The following is a 16655-nucleotide window of genomic DNA, read 5'->3' as shown; positions in this document are numbered from 1 at the left end:
TTTTTACCCCCACATCGTCCCTGTCCTCACTTTTATTCATTGGATTTCACCTTTTTTTTCATCATCTTAAATGTGCTATTCTATCAACATACAAAAGGGGTAACAGACCTGTGAATTTAAGTTTTTAGGGCCAGTTCACACCGCAAATGCACTGTGCAATTAACATTGCGATCCGGGAGCAGTACGATTTCAGCCCTTCATTTAAATGGGCTTAAATTGAGCAGGACCACAGCAAAACTAATGCACGCACTACTTTACAAAACGCAGAGCAAATTGATCAACTTCTGTACCATGCGATCCGGTGCAGGCAAGTGCACTGCTTTTGCACCCTTTGTTTATGGTGTCATTCGCATTGCACTGACACCCACTGTAGATCGCAAATGCAGTGCGTTTTCAACGAGGTGCAAGAAACGTTCACAGAACATGGGTTTCCCACACTGTGTTCTGGTGTGAACTGACACTCAATTGTGGAGGTGCCACATGTGTGTTAGGCTGGTTTCACATGGGTGTTCTCTGTAATCCACATCTGCCTACTGAGCAGACGAGTGACAGGTCTGTGTCTGCTCCGCTATGCAGAGCAGACATGGACACAGCCCCACTGTTCTCTATGGGGTGGTTTCAGTCCGACTGTCATCCAGTCCAAACCTGCTGTTTTTAGTGGACAGGATGCTGGTGGGTGTCAGCAGTCACATGTCCGCTGACATCTGCTGCTCCATAGAGAGCTATGGATGGTCCTGTCAGGTCTGCTTGAAAAACAGACAGGTGGACCTGATCAGACAGCCTGTGTGAAACCAGCCTTAACTAGGAAATGCAGTCTGCCCAGAAACTCCCATTCCTCCAGATTGACATCTGCCTAACAAGGTATTTTGGCATTTATATAACTCCTCCCAAGGGTCATAATCTGCCTGTATTGTATAGAGAAGCGCAGAGACCCAGTGATATTGCTCAACCTAAAATAGGGTATATAATGAAAATAGGTTTTATTTACAAATGTCATTTGCATGTTGATTGGGTTGGCAGGAAAGGCAAAATAAAAGCAGGTTAAACGTCAGCTTTAATGTTTGTGCTTTGTCCTTCCATGTTCTGGGATTGGTAAGGTTGAAAATTTGGTTTATAGGTGTGATCTAATATGGCAGCACACCAGTTAAACCCCTTTCACGCGAGCTGTCCGATCAGGTCTGCCTGTCCGTTTATCAGGGAGACCTGATCAGACCCTCCAGTCTCTTCTATGGAGCGGAGGATGTCAGTGGACACATGTCCGCTGACACCTGCCGCCATCTGATCCACCAAAAGGAGTCGGATGGTGGTCCTTTTACCCATATGTCTGGCAGATCAGATGGAAATGGAGAGGTAGTCCATTTCCATCCACGTCCCCCATAGAGGAGAGAAGGACTGTCCATGGGGTTTATTTACTAAAGACAAATCCATTTTGCACTGAAAGTGCACTTGGAAGTGCAGTCACTGTAGATCGGAGGGGAAAATCTGAAATGAGGGGAAGCTCTGCTCATTTTATCCAATCATGTACAAGCAAAAATGCTGATTTTTATTTTCCTTGCATGTCCCCCCCCCCCTCAGATCTACAGCAACTGTATGTTCAGTGCAAAGTGGATTTGTCTTTAGTAAATCAATCTCCGTGTCCACTGTACATAGCAGAGCAGGCACGGACCTGTCGTCAGCCTGATCAGTGGAGAGATCCCCAGCTGAGCCAGCCGATTCCACTTAGCGGAGGGACCTGTGTGAAAGGGGCCTTGGATTGGTGTAGTTTAGATTTGGTCTTGGGTCCCAACTTAATAAATTATTCACTCTATATTCTATCAGCTAGGCTTTTAGGTTGCCGCTAGCAATAATCTCAAGTAAAATCCGATAGGCTGGTAGTACTTAAGTTTATCAATCCCTACACAGCAGTATCACTGATAGCCAAGTCCTCACATGTACAATGTATGAGGGTAACTGTACATTGTGTATTTGACTCCAAGGATGTGGAGGATTCCACCTTCCTGGAGTTCTTCTTTAAGTGCTGCGTTGTACTGTATCACAATATACAAACACCAAATCTAATCCAGAGGAATATAATTGCTTCATGCTGGGTCCTTCCGTTGGCTCAGAGATAAGTTGTCAGTTATGCAAACGTTTGGCTATTTACTTAACTCGAAACTAGAAAATCGAGTTTCGAGTTGAGTAAAGCGAGCTTTGGGCTGATTTTATTATCAAACTAGGACCTAATTATTTACTAATTTGCATGTAGAAATGAGCGCCTAAAAAAGCACATCTACGTAGATAAGCATCTGTCAGTTTTCTTTCTATAAACTATTTGAATAAGTTAACACTTTCAGAGAAGACAGTGTTTGTGATTCTTCTGATAGAATGAAGTATAAGGAGTAAATGGGGAAAGACATGTTTCTCTAGGGCTGTTCCTGTTGATTCATGGTCTGTAATGGGCCAATCTTACTGTGTCCATACACCAAATTTGAATTTGACAGGTACCTGCTCCCACTTCCGTCCTGGTCGCCTGGGCAACCGGAAGCAGAAGCTCTTTAGAAGTCTTCTGGGACATGACAGATCCTAGAAGACTTTGGGGCAAGTCACAGACTGCAGCGCCACTCGCGCATGCGCAGTGGGCACCTGGCTGTGAAGCCCCAAGCTCTGTCGGGTGCCCGTAGTAAAGATGCCGACTCCGCTGAGGGAGGATACGGGGAGAACACGGCTGCGGTGAGTCCATCGCTGGGACAGGAGTGGCTGTTAAGTCATCAGCTACACTTTTTGTAGCTGCTGACTTTTAATAAACAAACAATTGATTTGAACTCCGCTTTAAGGAGTCAATGCTGTTTTAAAGCCATAAAAGCGATGGCTGTTCAAATTACAGCTGGTTTCTTTCATCTCACTTGGGTGAAAATCGCCGGTATGAACTTTACTTAGTGACACGGCTACAATTCCTGCAATATAACCAGAAACAATGGCATCCCGAAAGTGGGTGAGAGGGGCCAGCTTGATCGGTCATGTATATCGCACAGCCCTTCTTTTTCACTTTTTTTTTGTTCCATCTCTACAGCCGTGATGTAGGTTACTGTTAAAGCTGGCTCACATGTGCAGATCTATGTAAAGTTCCCACCAGCTGGTTGAAGGATTGGCATTCTTGACTTTCTCTTTTTTTATTTATTTTTTTTTTTTTATGAGGAACCTCAGGTTATGAGCAAAGGCAAATATCTTCCACAGCTGTCAAGTTGAAGGGCATGTCACTTCTAATAGACAAGTTTATGTTCTCCCTGTAAATCAAGCTTGTCAAGCCAGTGTTTTTTGGGCTGCAAGGGGCCCTTTGTACAGTTTTCTGTGGCCCGCAGGCATATTTAGGGAATTAAACTGAAGGAGACCCCAGACGTTTCTGCAAATCGATTTGGCTACGTTTTGTTTTGTACCTGATGGTTTTTAAAGTGGTTTTTTTGGTACGTTCACACTGAATGTGGGTTTGAAATCGTGTGAGTTCAGCTGAACCGCATTCAGGGGGCGATTTGAAAGACATCTGTGCGGGTTCATGCACAGGTGTCTATTGAAACTGCCCCGAAGTCACCAAAAGTAGTGCAGGAAATACTTTTAAGAAATTGGTGCGGTGCTGCAAAGTCAGCCTTTCACAGATTGGGACAGTGCTGTTGCCTGCAATAGACTACGATTTGTCATATCAAATCATGCCGATGTGAACGGGGGCGAATGCAGATCATTGTAACAAACACTTCATTGTATCAGCTCATGCCATCTTGTATCCCATTCAATTGAAATAGTAAGGTAATATGAGCAGAATGAGTCGTACTGATTGAAATGTGGCTGCTCCCTGCTAAACCAACAGAATTTTGATCAGTGTATTGCCACTTTAGTGCCCGTTCACTCCAGAAATTGCACGGCAATGCTTTCCTGTACGATGTGATTTTTCAGCCCATTCAAATGACTTGTACTGGATGAAATTGCACTGGATCGCATCAAAAGTAGCACATGCACTACTTTTAAAAGCCACATTTCTACTGGATCTCATGGTGCTGTGGTATCGTGCGATACAGTTCAGGCAAATGCACTGCAATTGCGATTTGCATTCAGAGTGTAGTTCTGAATCTTGACACCTGCAGCAGATAGCACACCCATTGCGTTTTGAATGCGAGTGCAAGAAACTCGTACCAACAAGGGTTTTCCACACCATGTTCTGGTGTAAACTAACACTCTTATAGCATGTAAGGATTGTGTGGGGGCGAAGGATTAGGTAAGTAATGGATCCTATTCTCCTAGGCATAAACAAGCATTTAACCCTGCAGTGCTTCTCCCTGGAGTTCAGCTTTAAACTAGCCACACAAATGGCTAGACGTGAATCCCAGAGATTACCATGTGAATTTTATGTTCACAAACCTGTTTCCTAGTGTTTATTTTCCACTAATATCCTTATTCACTAGGATCCCTGAGCTCCTTTGCCTAAGTAAATAAGAAGAGCACACATTGGTGACTTATTAATTGTTCAGTGCATATTGTGTCTCTCCTGAGAGCCAACCTTTCACCAGCAGCCGGATTGCTGCCATTTTTGGCTGAGCAGTTTTGTGACTTGTCATGCAGAATGTTTGTCACAAGGTTTTCTCTTGAAGACATTGTAGCATAATAAAAAAGATCAGCTAAAGTGCTAAAAAAAATAATGGGAGTTGCTTTGGTTGGCAATTCTTTCTGGAAATACAGGTTGCTTGGTTGTTTTGCAAATTTCGCAAATTTCACTTCCTCGGCACATATTTATAAATCAGCAGTTCTAACCATTTGGAGCTATCTTGTTCCATTTGCTCAACATGGCATTCAGGCAATTGGCAGTCGGTGCTTGCTAGTTGGCCCCCTTGTAAGTGCCTGCACAGCAGTATTCAGAATGGGAGAGCGTTGTCAAATTCTTCAGAAATGTGAAGATGTCTCCTTGTATCTTCATAATGTTCCTGTTTCTGGGTATTGTGTTAAAATCTGGTTCCTTTCTTCAGTATGAATTACATATGTGTTTGCTTCGAAGTGTTGTCCATCTAATGCTTCTAGTATCTGCGATTAGAAAATAAGACGAAAAATACCGCTTTCAAAAAGATAGTCCAAAAATCTGATTGTTAGTACACTGCTTTCGAGAGCCGATCACACGTAATGTGAAAATATCCATTAGGACAAACTCAAACATTTTCTCTAATGATACCAGATTGTTTATTCAGTACAGTATTTGTCCCTAAAAAATCAGAAGACCAAGACGGATGCTTGGAAACGAAAGCATATATTACAATATAACGCATAACATCACTTCTGAAGTTTGATTTTGTCGTATGAGAATTTTCGTAAATTTAATAACCTATTGATTTTCAATATGAGACTAGCATGCAAAAAAGACAATCATTTGTCTGATATTCTCATCGTGTGTATGAAGCTGGGGAAGCTAAGCAGCCTGGTAGGTAGTGCCTAGAACTTTGGATCTAAGAAATGTATTATTATTATTATTATTATTATTATTATTATACAAGACTTGTATAGCGCCAACAGTTTACACAGCGAAAATGTAACTGGTTCTACTGATGGCGACTATAGATAGACCAATGTTTTCCTGAGATCAGGTTTTAAAACCTCTTTCTGTATATGGCTGTTAATTCATGGAGCTTGTATAGTGAAGTGTAATTAAACTGCATTTTTGTTCGGTTTTTATTCAGTTATATTTGCAAAGCAAGCCTGTGCAAGGAATTGATTTGGCTGGGATGGGTCGCAGTTGGGTTTTCTCTTGGACAACCAGGATCTGCAGCATTCCATGTTTTGTCTAAGTGGACCTATGGATTAAAGTTCATGGAAACCTGGAGTAGCCAAAGGAAACACATGCAAGTATACGGGAGATCATGCAAACTCAATGCAGACAGATTGTGTCCTTGCTGGGATTTGAACCAAAGACCTCAGTGCTGCAAGTAACTGCTAAACCAATGTGCTGCCCCATGCAGTGGAAACTTGTATTGCCTTTTTTGCGAAGACTGGTACACATTAATTGTGTTTTTTCTCATTCAACCCAGCAGGTTGAACAAAAACAGCAGGTTGAACGGAAAGACCTGAAACCTGGTCGGAGCCACTGTACTTATTAGATTAGCTGTTGGCTTCATGACTCTAAAACCTGGTACAAACTAATAGGTTTTTTCATTCAGCCCAGCACTTTGAACGAAATAAACTGACTGCTCCGGTCAGAGCCGCTGGAAACCCCCCCCCCCCCCCCGCCGCCAGAACACTCCGGTCAGCGCTCTGACATTGGCTGAGAGCGCTGCTTGGGAGCCGGTTGGCTGCTGGTTTTCCAGCATGTTCGTCCAACAGAAGCCGGCCAGACTAGTTTATGGACTGGTGGGCATACATGAGCCGGATAAGCAGGGGAGCCTTCCTGGGCTATAGCTGCCGGCAGTAATCACAAGCAAAAAATCTGATGTGCTGGATGTACCCAGGTCCATTGATGGATCGACTTGAGTACATAAAACCTGCCCATAGAGCATGACTCAGCTGGTCCCTGCTCAACCCGGACAAACTTTGATCCATGAATGGCTGGCTTTAAGCTGACCATACATGGAAACAATTCTGGCCAGTTCCCGATGAACTGATTTAATCATGGTTTGTGTATTCTGACAGCTGTGGGTGCCGGCTGTCTGGATACAATAGCTGGCGGGGGGAGATTTGTCTGTCTAGATGAGTTTTAGTGTATGGCCAGCTTTATTTGTCTGTCGGGCAGCTCTTTCCTTCCATATGCACCCTTTTTACATTTTGTGTCAAAACAAGATTATGGTATAAAAGGTGCAAGTCAGACTTCTGATGTCAAAAGTCTCATCATGGTGACGAAGGTCACTTTTGTTTAATTAAACCTCCTAAATGAATGGCATATGCTGTGACACCAGTAATCTTTAAAAAGGTTTGGCACCACTTAACCCATATTCTGTCTGGCAAGCTACACTGGTAATCAGTAAATGATTTGTCTGCTGCTTTGTGCCCTTGCATTTTTTTTTTTTTTTTTTTTATCCTATTTGTCCTAATCTAGTTGTGTTTTTTTTTTGTTGGTGACACTTTGCTTAGACTGCTGCCTCTCACTTTTTCATGATCCTTTTTAATAATAGATTTGTTTTTCTTTTCTGTTAAACAAGAAACAGCATGGTGGTCACACCCTGTCTCTTTAAATTGCCATAATTTAATTATTGCTTTGTTTAAGCTGCATTAGCCTCTATCCTTTTTGGAAGCAGATGGTTCATGAAGTTGGGGACAATAAGAAGATTGAGCTTTTGATGTGAATAAGCAGAAGCTGGGACACGTTCCAAGAGATCTGTAAAGCACATAAATATATTCAACGAAGAACTGTATTTTACAGTTTTAAGACTTTTATTTACTTTGACATAAATAGGAATTGTAAGGAAGGCATTGCCCATGGAAGCATTGTTTAACCGTTTGACAGGTTGCCTAGAAGTTTGACAGTTATATCTGAATGAAGCTACATATAATCGGGTTTTGCCCTTCCTCAAAGTATCTTTAGTTATCAGTAGTCAAAAGGACACAGGTCTGACTGGTTTTCCAGTATCTGTTATGTAATGTAATAAGCACCTGCAGAAAGCGAAGTCAAGATGCCCTGAAGGCTTGTTTACAAATTTGACCACAGATGACCATGTCATTTGTATCTCGTTAATAGAACAAGTTTACAGCGCACACATACAAAAATGACATTTAAATCATGCAAGGCTATTTAAAGCACTTGAACATATTCAGCAGATAAGAAAAAATATGGAGATTTGGTCACACCATATGGCCATACAGTGCTTATGCCCACTACTGCATCAAAGTACCCCATTATCAGTCATTAAATGTCATTTTTGTATGTGCGCTGTAATCTTTTGTTCTGTTTGTATGGTCTTATAGCTGCACCACCTTTAATGTAATGCATTTTTAGGGTGTGCCCCCCAAGTCTGTGTGTCTCTTTAATATCCCCTTTCTATATAATGTGGTTATGCAGAGAGTCCTGGTGCCCTTGGAATGTTTTTGAAATTTTTTTTTTTTTGCTTTCATCTGCCAAAAGTAAACATTAGGGGACTTCCACATCTCAGTTGATGTCGTCTAATATAAATAATTTAGAGCCATGGTGACAAACTATGTATACAGATTTTTGTTTCTGCAATATTTTTCGATCTTTCATAAGGTTTAAAAAAATCCCCAGGTAGCCGAATACCCATTGCTTATGCCTATGTTTTTGAACATTTTCGGTTGTCTTCAAAGGAAGCATGCGTTTCTTGGCTTCATAAAGATTCCCGCTGGTTCCTTAATTGGGCTGACTCTGTCCTGAATTCTACTTGGTGATTAGATACCAGTAGAAAGAAAATAATCAGGAACTATATATGGCCTGCCCTGACTGCTGCAACAGCTGTAGGGACTTGCTTATGATGAACAAAATGTATGAAATGGCGCTAAATCTTTTTCTAAAATATAACCAATGTGTTCACATGCAAAAAAATACATAGGTGTTTCAATAATAAACAAGTGAAAAATGCCACTCACAGGTGACCACCATATGCGGTATAAACCAAAATCCAGTCAAAAAACAAAAGTACAACACGGTCAGTGCCAAATCAGAAATGGCCACAATATGTGATAAAACAATAGTCCAGTGCAGAAAAAAGTGAATATCACAAATTTCTATGGAAAAGTGCTAAATGGTTGCTTCAGAATCTATCGATTGGGGGGGGGGGGGGGGCGGGAGAGAAAGGATTGGCTCATGCAGTCCAGTGCTTAATTCAGGGAGATGAGTATAATTTACCAATAAGTGCAATGGCCGCTCACCTAATTAAATATCAGGCATTGGATCAAGTGTTGGCTTTCATGAAATCTGTCACTCAATCAGGTGATTGATCAGCTCGCACATAGGGAACACAATAATAATCATCATGCAGTACAAACAATTTTGATAAAACAATGTAGAGACTTGGTCAAAAACTCTGCATCCAGTGAAAGCTGGGACCGAGAGGTCACAACAAGATGAACGCTGTACAATCCGAACTTCGGTCTCTCCCATGACCGGAAGTGACGTCACCTGGCTTCTCTCAACGCGTCGCCTCAACTGCAATCTACAAGTGCCCTGGAGCATGACTAAAAAAAGGACTTGCTTAGCCATTGGCATGTAAGGTTTATGACACAGAAATGGACATATCAAGAAGTTATTCTAGTTTTTCATTTGTGTCCCTTTAAATAAAAGATAGGAACTTCAGAAAAAGGCGTGTGGACGTCTATGCATAATAACTTTTCTAATCAAAAGGAGAAGCGCAGGATAAAAAAAAAACTTGCATACTCCCCTATGTGGCTACAGGATTGCCTTGATGCTGCATCTGTCTCCTGCTGGCTCTAAGGCTGTGAACTGAATGATCACATGACCACTGATAGCTCAATTCTCGGTCTTCACTGGACAGAGCGGTGACTGTCATTTATCAGATCTGTTCTGCCCCTCAAGTGTTCACTGAAGTGTCAGGGCTGTGGAAGGGGCAGGAGTGGCTGGCTCAGGCTCTCAGCGATGCTGCCGGTCAGGCATCTGGGTGCATCGGGACGCTGGGATCCTGGATGGGCTCTGTGATGTTGGCTGACAGCGGACTTACAAGACAGCAGAAATACACAAACTAACTGGCCATACTTCAATATTGCAGTTTTCTGTTCCTTTGTTTTACCATAGTCATAAATGTGTAATTGGGTCCTATCAGTAGGCTGATGAGATGTAATTATAAGTAGCCTGAAGACAGTGTCTTCAAAGCTGGATTACTCTCTGGAGCCATATAACCATTATACCTGAGAAATTACAGCTAATATCTAACTTTTTCAGGGATCTGCATTTGTTTGCTGATGCCCAGACTTTGTTGTCTGCGGATGCTATGTTACAGTGTGTCCACTTAACGTGGAATCTGGTTGTAGAAGTTTGCAACCTGTTGATCAACAAAAGAACCTTTTTAAAGCCAGATTCAGCATGGAAATTTGGGTAAAATGGCATGCCTTTCACACCAGGGCCAGGGAGTGGCCAGAATGATCAGTTGAACCATGTTTTCGCCTCCCCCTAACTGCTCACCTAATGCCTACTGTCTAGATGGAAGAGGTGTGAACCTAGGCCTTAACCAGTCAAGATTTTGATTGCTTATGACAAGAGGTAAGGGGAGCAATTGTCTTTGAGAAGGAAGGCAGAAGAGTAAATCCATCAGCTTAATACTGAATAAAGTATTATGTTGTGGCCTGTGCCCACTGGTGAGTCACCCCATTTCTGCTCCAACAATAAAGTAAAGAAAAATTGTCCCAGGCAAGGGTTCCAACAGTTGCCTACTTTGTAAAATTAAAAATGCTTGGCCTGGGTTGGGGCATAAATGGTGGTGGTTGGCAAACTGCTTTGTAGAAAGCCAAAAGGGGCATAATTGGTGGTTGGTAGATAACTAAATGCTGTCAGACAATGGATGTCTTGTGTCTGTGGCAAGGTGTACATGATCACCATTTGTTATGCTGTCCTAGCAGGACGTCTGCAAATAGCTGTCTACACTTCCCATATTCTAGGAAGACTAGGCACATCCTAGTACTTAACGACCCAAACAATACAGAGGGACTTTCCAAAAGCATTTAATGAAGGAAAGTTAAAGGGTTCAAGTGCAAGCCATATTAAGTTTTCCACATAAGTGAAGTAAATCTATATACTCAGATTTGTACTTTGGCATGCAAAGTGCCGTGACTACCCAGCTAGATGCTTTATCTAGTTCATATCTGTTTAACATGATCCTTCAAATTTCTGCAACAATTGTTCATTTGCTACAAATGTTAAGTTGACTTAGAGCTTCATTGCATAATTCACATTCCTGGCTGTGTGAAGTTTATTCCAGCGATACTCTCACGTTCAAACACCCCCCCCCCGCCGCCTACTTTAAAGTTTGAAGTTCCTATTCACATTTTATAAATGCGATTGGAACGGTCTCTTTGCCTACTGTATCTGACGCTTGTTACAAGCTGTGAACCTCAAATCGCACAATGGAAGAAATTGTCTCTGGAAATGAATTACGAGTTATTAAAATATATGCGGGGCAGCGTGAAAGAAACTTTTATGAGGGTAGACTGGGAAAATAAAGACCTTCCCTCATAGGCCTGTGAGAAGGGCAAGTGTTAATCTATGGCTAAATGTGGCATATGTGGAAGAATCCTGTCCACTGTGAACGTCATTTACATGTTGTATGCAAATTTTTGGGTCCATTACGTGTAATGGATACGTCAGCTTCATGCAAAATAAAATTGTCACTGCCGTCTGGAAAGAATAGCTGATGTGTTCATTGTTTCTGCAATTTTAACCTTTATGGATCTCCTTTCTTCTTTGCACTTATGTGTTCATGGACTGAATTTTTTGGATATTTGATGTTTACTACTGCTACTCATTTAATGCACAGAATAATGGACTGCAAAAATGTGAACCCAGTGTTACGGTTTGTAAAAGTCTGTGCTCGTCACTTGAACATATGACCCTACAAGCTAAATATACGTTGGATATTATAGGTGTTGCATGATGTGCCCTGTTTACCTAAAATATGGCTCAGCCCTGTTGGATTTCAGTTTAGCTGAAAACTTCAGATTTTGGGGTGGCCTTGGAAAACCAGGATGTACCGTGATCACTGTGGCCATCTTTGGACAGTGGATCTAGCGTGAAACTGACAAGCCATTTACTCTTAAAGTGACTATATAAAGCTTCACTTTATAAAAAAAAGAAACAAAAAAAAAAGCCGCCTTCTATGGGGGCCCACCTGTGGGCTCAATCCCAAGTTGTTGTCTGCGTCCATAGACAGTACAGCTCGTCCCCACCACCCACTGTCTGCTCACAGAATTTGACAGCAGTATGAGTGAGCAGAAAATGGAGAGTGCATTGTAGATGGGAACAGTGCTGGATCAAGATCGGGCTCAGGTAAATATAAGGGGAGTTCACAGGCTGATACAGCTGCAGGGATGTTTTACCTTAAGGCCCCCTTCACATGGGTGGATCAATCAGGTCCGCCTGTCAGTTTTTTAGGTGAACCCGATCAGACCATCCTTAGCCCTCTGTCAACGGACATGTGTCTGTTTTCTCCTGCCAAAATCCAATTCTATCTGCTAAAAACAGGCAGATGGGAGATTCATTACCTATCCGTCTGGCGGATCAGGTTGGATGACAGTTGGTTGAAATAGACAGACGGTCCATTTCTGACCGCCCATAGAGGAAAGGGGCTGTGTCCAGTCTGCATAAGCGGAGCAGACCTGTCATCCGCGTGCTCTGCAGGCATCAGCAGACAGATTCCCCACACAGCAGGCAGCCTGCAGGGTAAAGCCATAATGTGCTATTATGCATAACTTACCTGAAAACTAAGCCCTCCAGCACCGCCATCACTGAGAGGGCTTCCACCTTCACCCAGTCTTCCTTCCAGGTTCGCGGACTCCAGCTGTGTGAGTGGCTGGAGCCGCGATGACCCCACTCTTGCGCAGGAGCTGCCGCTTACGACACAGGACTCTGATGGAATGGCCTGGGTGGCCATTCCTTCAGAACGCATGCTCCGGTGATGTCACCGGCTGCATGTACAGTAAATATCTTCTAAACGGTGCATGTTTAGGCGGTACCTATAAGTAAGCTGCCTTATATAGGCTTACCTATAGGTAAAAGTCAGAGATGGGAGTTTACTTCTACTTTAAAGTTAGTCTAGCCACAACCATTTTAATGAGGGTTTTGTAGACGCAAGTTGCAAAAACAAGCATTTAAAGTATCACAGTAATATGAAAACAGATAACGTGTGTTGGAGCAAACCTACCTCCTCCATCAGTCTAATTGCCCCTCCAGAATTGGTGTGGTCTTCAAGTATCACAACGTGGGGGTATTTGATTTTGTTTGGTATATTCTTTTATATTGTAGTCAGATGTCTTCAACACATCCTCCTCCTGCTTTTCTGATTTGGTGCCTGAAATGACAGTTGCAAAAAGCTTTATTTAAAAGTATTAGTAAACATGAGACGGCTATCCTAACTGACTTGATATCTTGGTGTTCTGGTGCAAGTTAAACCAATATTAAAAGCTTGAGTGGGAAGGAAGTTATGTCTTTTTAATGGTAGGCAATTGGTGTTGTGATACAGATTAATTTATGTATAATATGCAGGTCATTACTTTATTTTCATAGAAAAGGAAATTGCGCTGATTGTCATATAAGTAATCATGTTGAGATTTGGCTAAACCAAGTTTGGTTATGTCCTATGTCTACGGGCCACCTCAGCATTCTCATTTGGAACATCGGTGTTAATTAGACCTCTCATTAACAATTTGTCCAGAAACATTTACACATAATGTATTTAAAGTATCTAATCCCAGATTAACCTTCTGAATTCATTATTGTCTTGGGAGCTCATTTAAGATTAGTGCAGAGTAGCTTGTTGCACTCAATTAATGTCTTTGTTTGAAAAAGCCCCAATAATTCCATACTGTATGTGGTATTAAGGGCACGTAGGCAGTCTGTAGTGGCCTCTTGGCTTGTCCCAGCTTCCAAAGCTCTGCTGTTTAGACTGTATAATGTATGAGATGAAATCATTGTCATTGTAGCATAAACTGTAATTTGACCATCAAAGGGGTGCTTGTCTTTATGAAATAGATGCTAGTGACTTGTTTGGTTATATAGCACTTCAATGTTTAGTTTATTCCAGCACTGATTTCCTTTAGATCTGACATATTTACCACTTATGTGGGTTTGGTGACCAGTATACTCTTCCCTGCCCCCCACCTTCCCCGAACAAGGGTGGACATCTTGATGTAGGGGGCCTCAAGTACAGACCCAGACATCACCAAGGGGTTGCACATATTCTGTAAATGTATTGCATATCTACATTCTCCCAACAGCTTTCTGTAGCAACAGGGGAAAAATGAGTCTAGTGTTAGAGAAACCAAATCTGCACTCAAATATTTTTCCTGTGCTGATTTGGTCAAGTACTTAGGTAAGGGAAACACTGATCACTGTTTGCGGAAGCAATAAGTGCCAAAGGGCACCAGGACCCCGGACAGTTTTACATAACGGCAGATGCATTTTTTAAATTTTTTTTTTTTTTTTGCGCTATTAAAATTTGGACTATCCCATTGATCCTTTGCAGTCACTCTAAAGCTGGCCATACACTTGTAGATTTTGAACAAACGTTCATATGAAATTCTCTGAACATTCACTGCTTTGACGAATGTCATCCTAAAGTACTTCCTACCTTAATGTGCTATTAACATACAATTTTGGATCCAATGGACTTCTCCAAGTGAAAACCACAAACTGTTAGAAAAATGTTCATACTAGAGAAACATTTTTTTTCTCCTTTAAATGTCCTCACTGGAGTTGAAATGAATGTCTATTTTGCCACAGCCAGCTTAAAAGAGAAGTTCGGGTGTTTTTTTTACATTTTTAAAAAAATTATAAATACCTAGTTGGATGCAGCATCGATCTGATGCTGCATGTGTCCCATGCTGGCTCTGAGGCTGAGAACTGAGTGAACAAACACCACTGATCGCTCAGTTCTCCCTGCCGCTCTGGGCAGAGAGCTGTAGTGGTCAGTTACCAACCACTTGCTTTGCCCCTGGAGCGCCAGGCTAGGGAGGGGAGGGAGTGGTTGGCTCAGTCACCCAGTGACGCAGCGGAGAGGCTTAAGCTGGCAATACATGGAGTGACTTTCTTTCCTGCAACCACGGGTTGCAGGAAAGAAATTCACTCGCTTTCCCTCATCAACACAGTGCTGCTGAGCAATTGTCTGCGGCGTGTGTGGGGAAGCTGTCCTGGCCGGGAGTAGACAGTGATCATTGCTATCAACTATAGCAGCCATTACCCCATAATCGCAAGAGAATCCAGCAGGCTGGTTGTACCCAAGTTGACCGATCAACTTTACACATTCAGCCTGCCCATTAATGGTTCAAATGGATTTGAACTGTGTATGGCCGGCCTTAGCCAGGTTCTAGTCCAGACTCCTGGGTGAATCCCGACCATATGACTGCAATCTTTCTGAAGCTTGGACCAGTTCTGTGACGTCGGCCAACAGTGGGCTTTAGCCTGCTGTCAGCTGAAAATGGGTCACAGGAGTGCAGAACGAAGTGCACTCTTGGGATCCACAGAAGTACGGCCAAACGAGCTTTGCCTGTACTTTAAGTATTCATATATTGGTCTAAGGAAAACATGTGTGTAGCCAATAATGGACTGCTGATCTGGTCATTGCAGGCACCTTGCTAGCTAGATCACTGCTGGTTATGCTGGGCACAGAAATAAAGCCATTATTTTTGTACATGTCTTAAAGTTTTGTTTTTTTTTTTCTTCTACATTTAGGGTTCCCAAATGGGCTGGAAGAACATAAGCCAGACATCTGAACATCACAGGTAAGTTATCGCCTCCATCTAGCTCCATCTGTCTCTATATAGGTTTAAATGGTATTTTGTGCTAAGGAAGCATTACAGGATCACCTTTGGTTATTGATATTATTTTTATTGATGTATGTTTGTCACTATGGATTTAACCATCAGATTGTCTCACTATTGATTTGATATAAATGAAGCATATGATACTTCTGACTTGGCTTAAGCTGGCCATAGACAATTCAGCAGGGACCGGCTGAGATTTAAACCATGTATGGGCAGGCTTAATGTACCAAATTTGATCAATCGATCAACTTGGGTACAACCAGCCTGTTGGGTTTTACATGCGATTGCTCGAGGGTATTGCCACTAACTGTAATCATTGTGTTCTCCCAGCGGGGATGACTTCCACACCCCCTGTCGTACACATGTACTATGATTTCTTAGTGGATCGGTAATCCTTTTAGCCCTTAAATGTTTTATGTAGAGTTTGTAATTGGCTGTAAAGTGTGGATGGCCATATTTGCTCATTATGGATGCCCTGTTTCCTACTGCGATCCTCTTATTTCAAAGATAAGGTTGTCTGATCGAAAACCGTACTCTGCATTCATTAAAATAATATACATTTTGCTCTTTCTAAAAGTAGGTAGTGTTTCCTGGTCCTTTTATCCAGTAAGTATACTAGACAGTCTGTTCCTGAAAACCGTAGATTCTGCCGTCTATAGCTAAGTGAAGCACCTACAATGCTCCTCTTAGAATTCTATTTAAATTTGCAAATCTTTTGCTAAAAACCACAAATAATCTTAAAGCAAATCTAAACCCATAACGGTTTTTCTTATATTTGAATGGAAAAGGAAGTCATTTAAAAAAAAAAAAACCCTGCAAATTTTTTTTTTTTTTCTCCTCCCCTTCCCGTCTGTTACATTAAAAATATAATCTCACATGTGTCTACAGGACAGAAAGTGAAGGGAAAACTCTTCAAAGTGAGGTAAAGTTCCTTCAAAAGCTGGCAATACACGCAAGAAGCGAGAGAAATCAATCGATTTATTCATCCATTCTAGACTGCGTAGCTGGCCAGATCTCTTCTGTTGGCTATTTTCTGACAGCCTGCACCCACGGCTGTAAGAATACCTGGCTAGTGATTAGATGCAGCCCCTGTTTGGCCAACAGTTTTCACCCAGTTATTCGTTTTTCAGATTGACGGATGTCAGGCAAGGGCATGCTGTCGGGGCTACTTACTGCTAAGAATTTGGGTGGTTTCATAAGGAAATTGACAACATTTGCTC

The 16655-nt window shown here is 42.0% G+C and overlaps 1 protein-coding gene across 2 annotated transcripts in view; it reads left to right on the top strand.

Annotated features, from left to right (window-relative positions):
• The window catches only part of TAMALIN (trafficking regulator and scaffold protein tamalin), a 39698-nt gene that overhangs the window by 4634 nt on the left and 18409 nt on the right, over positions 1–16655 (top strand). For both annotated transcript variants that reach the window (XM_073614109.1, XM_073614110.1), the window contains exon 2: positions 15344–15393. In XM_073614109.1, coding sequence (XP_073470210.1) covers positions 15344–15393 — 50 coding nt within the window. The remainder of the gene's footprint in view (positions 1–15343; positions 15394–16655) is intronic.

The sequence above is a fragment of the Aquarana catesbeiana genome, linkage group LG02 (assembly GCF_042186555.1).
Source record: "Aquarana catesbeiana isolate 2022-GZ linkage group LG02, ASM4218655v1, whole genome shotgun sequence".
NCBI classification, from domain to species: domain Eukaryota; kingdom Metazoa; phylum Chordata; class Amphibia; order Anura; family Ranidae; genus Aquarana; species Aquarana catesbeiana.
Note: the sequence above shows the minus strand (reverse complement) of the source record. Positions and strands in the feature narration are given on the sequence as shown.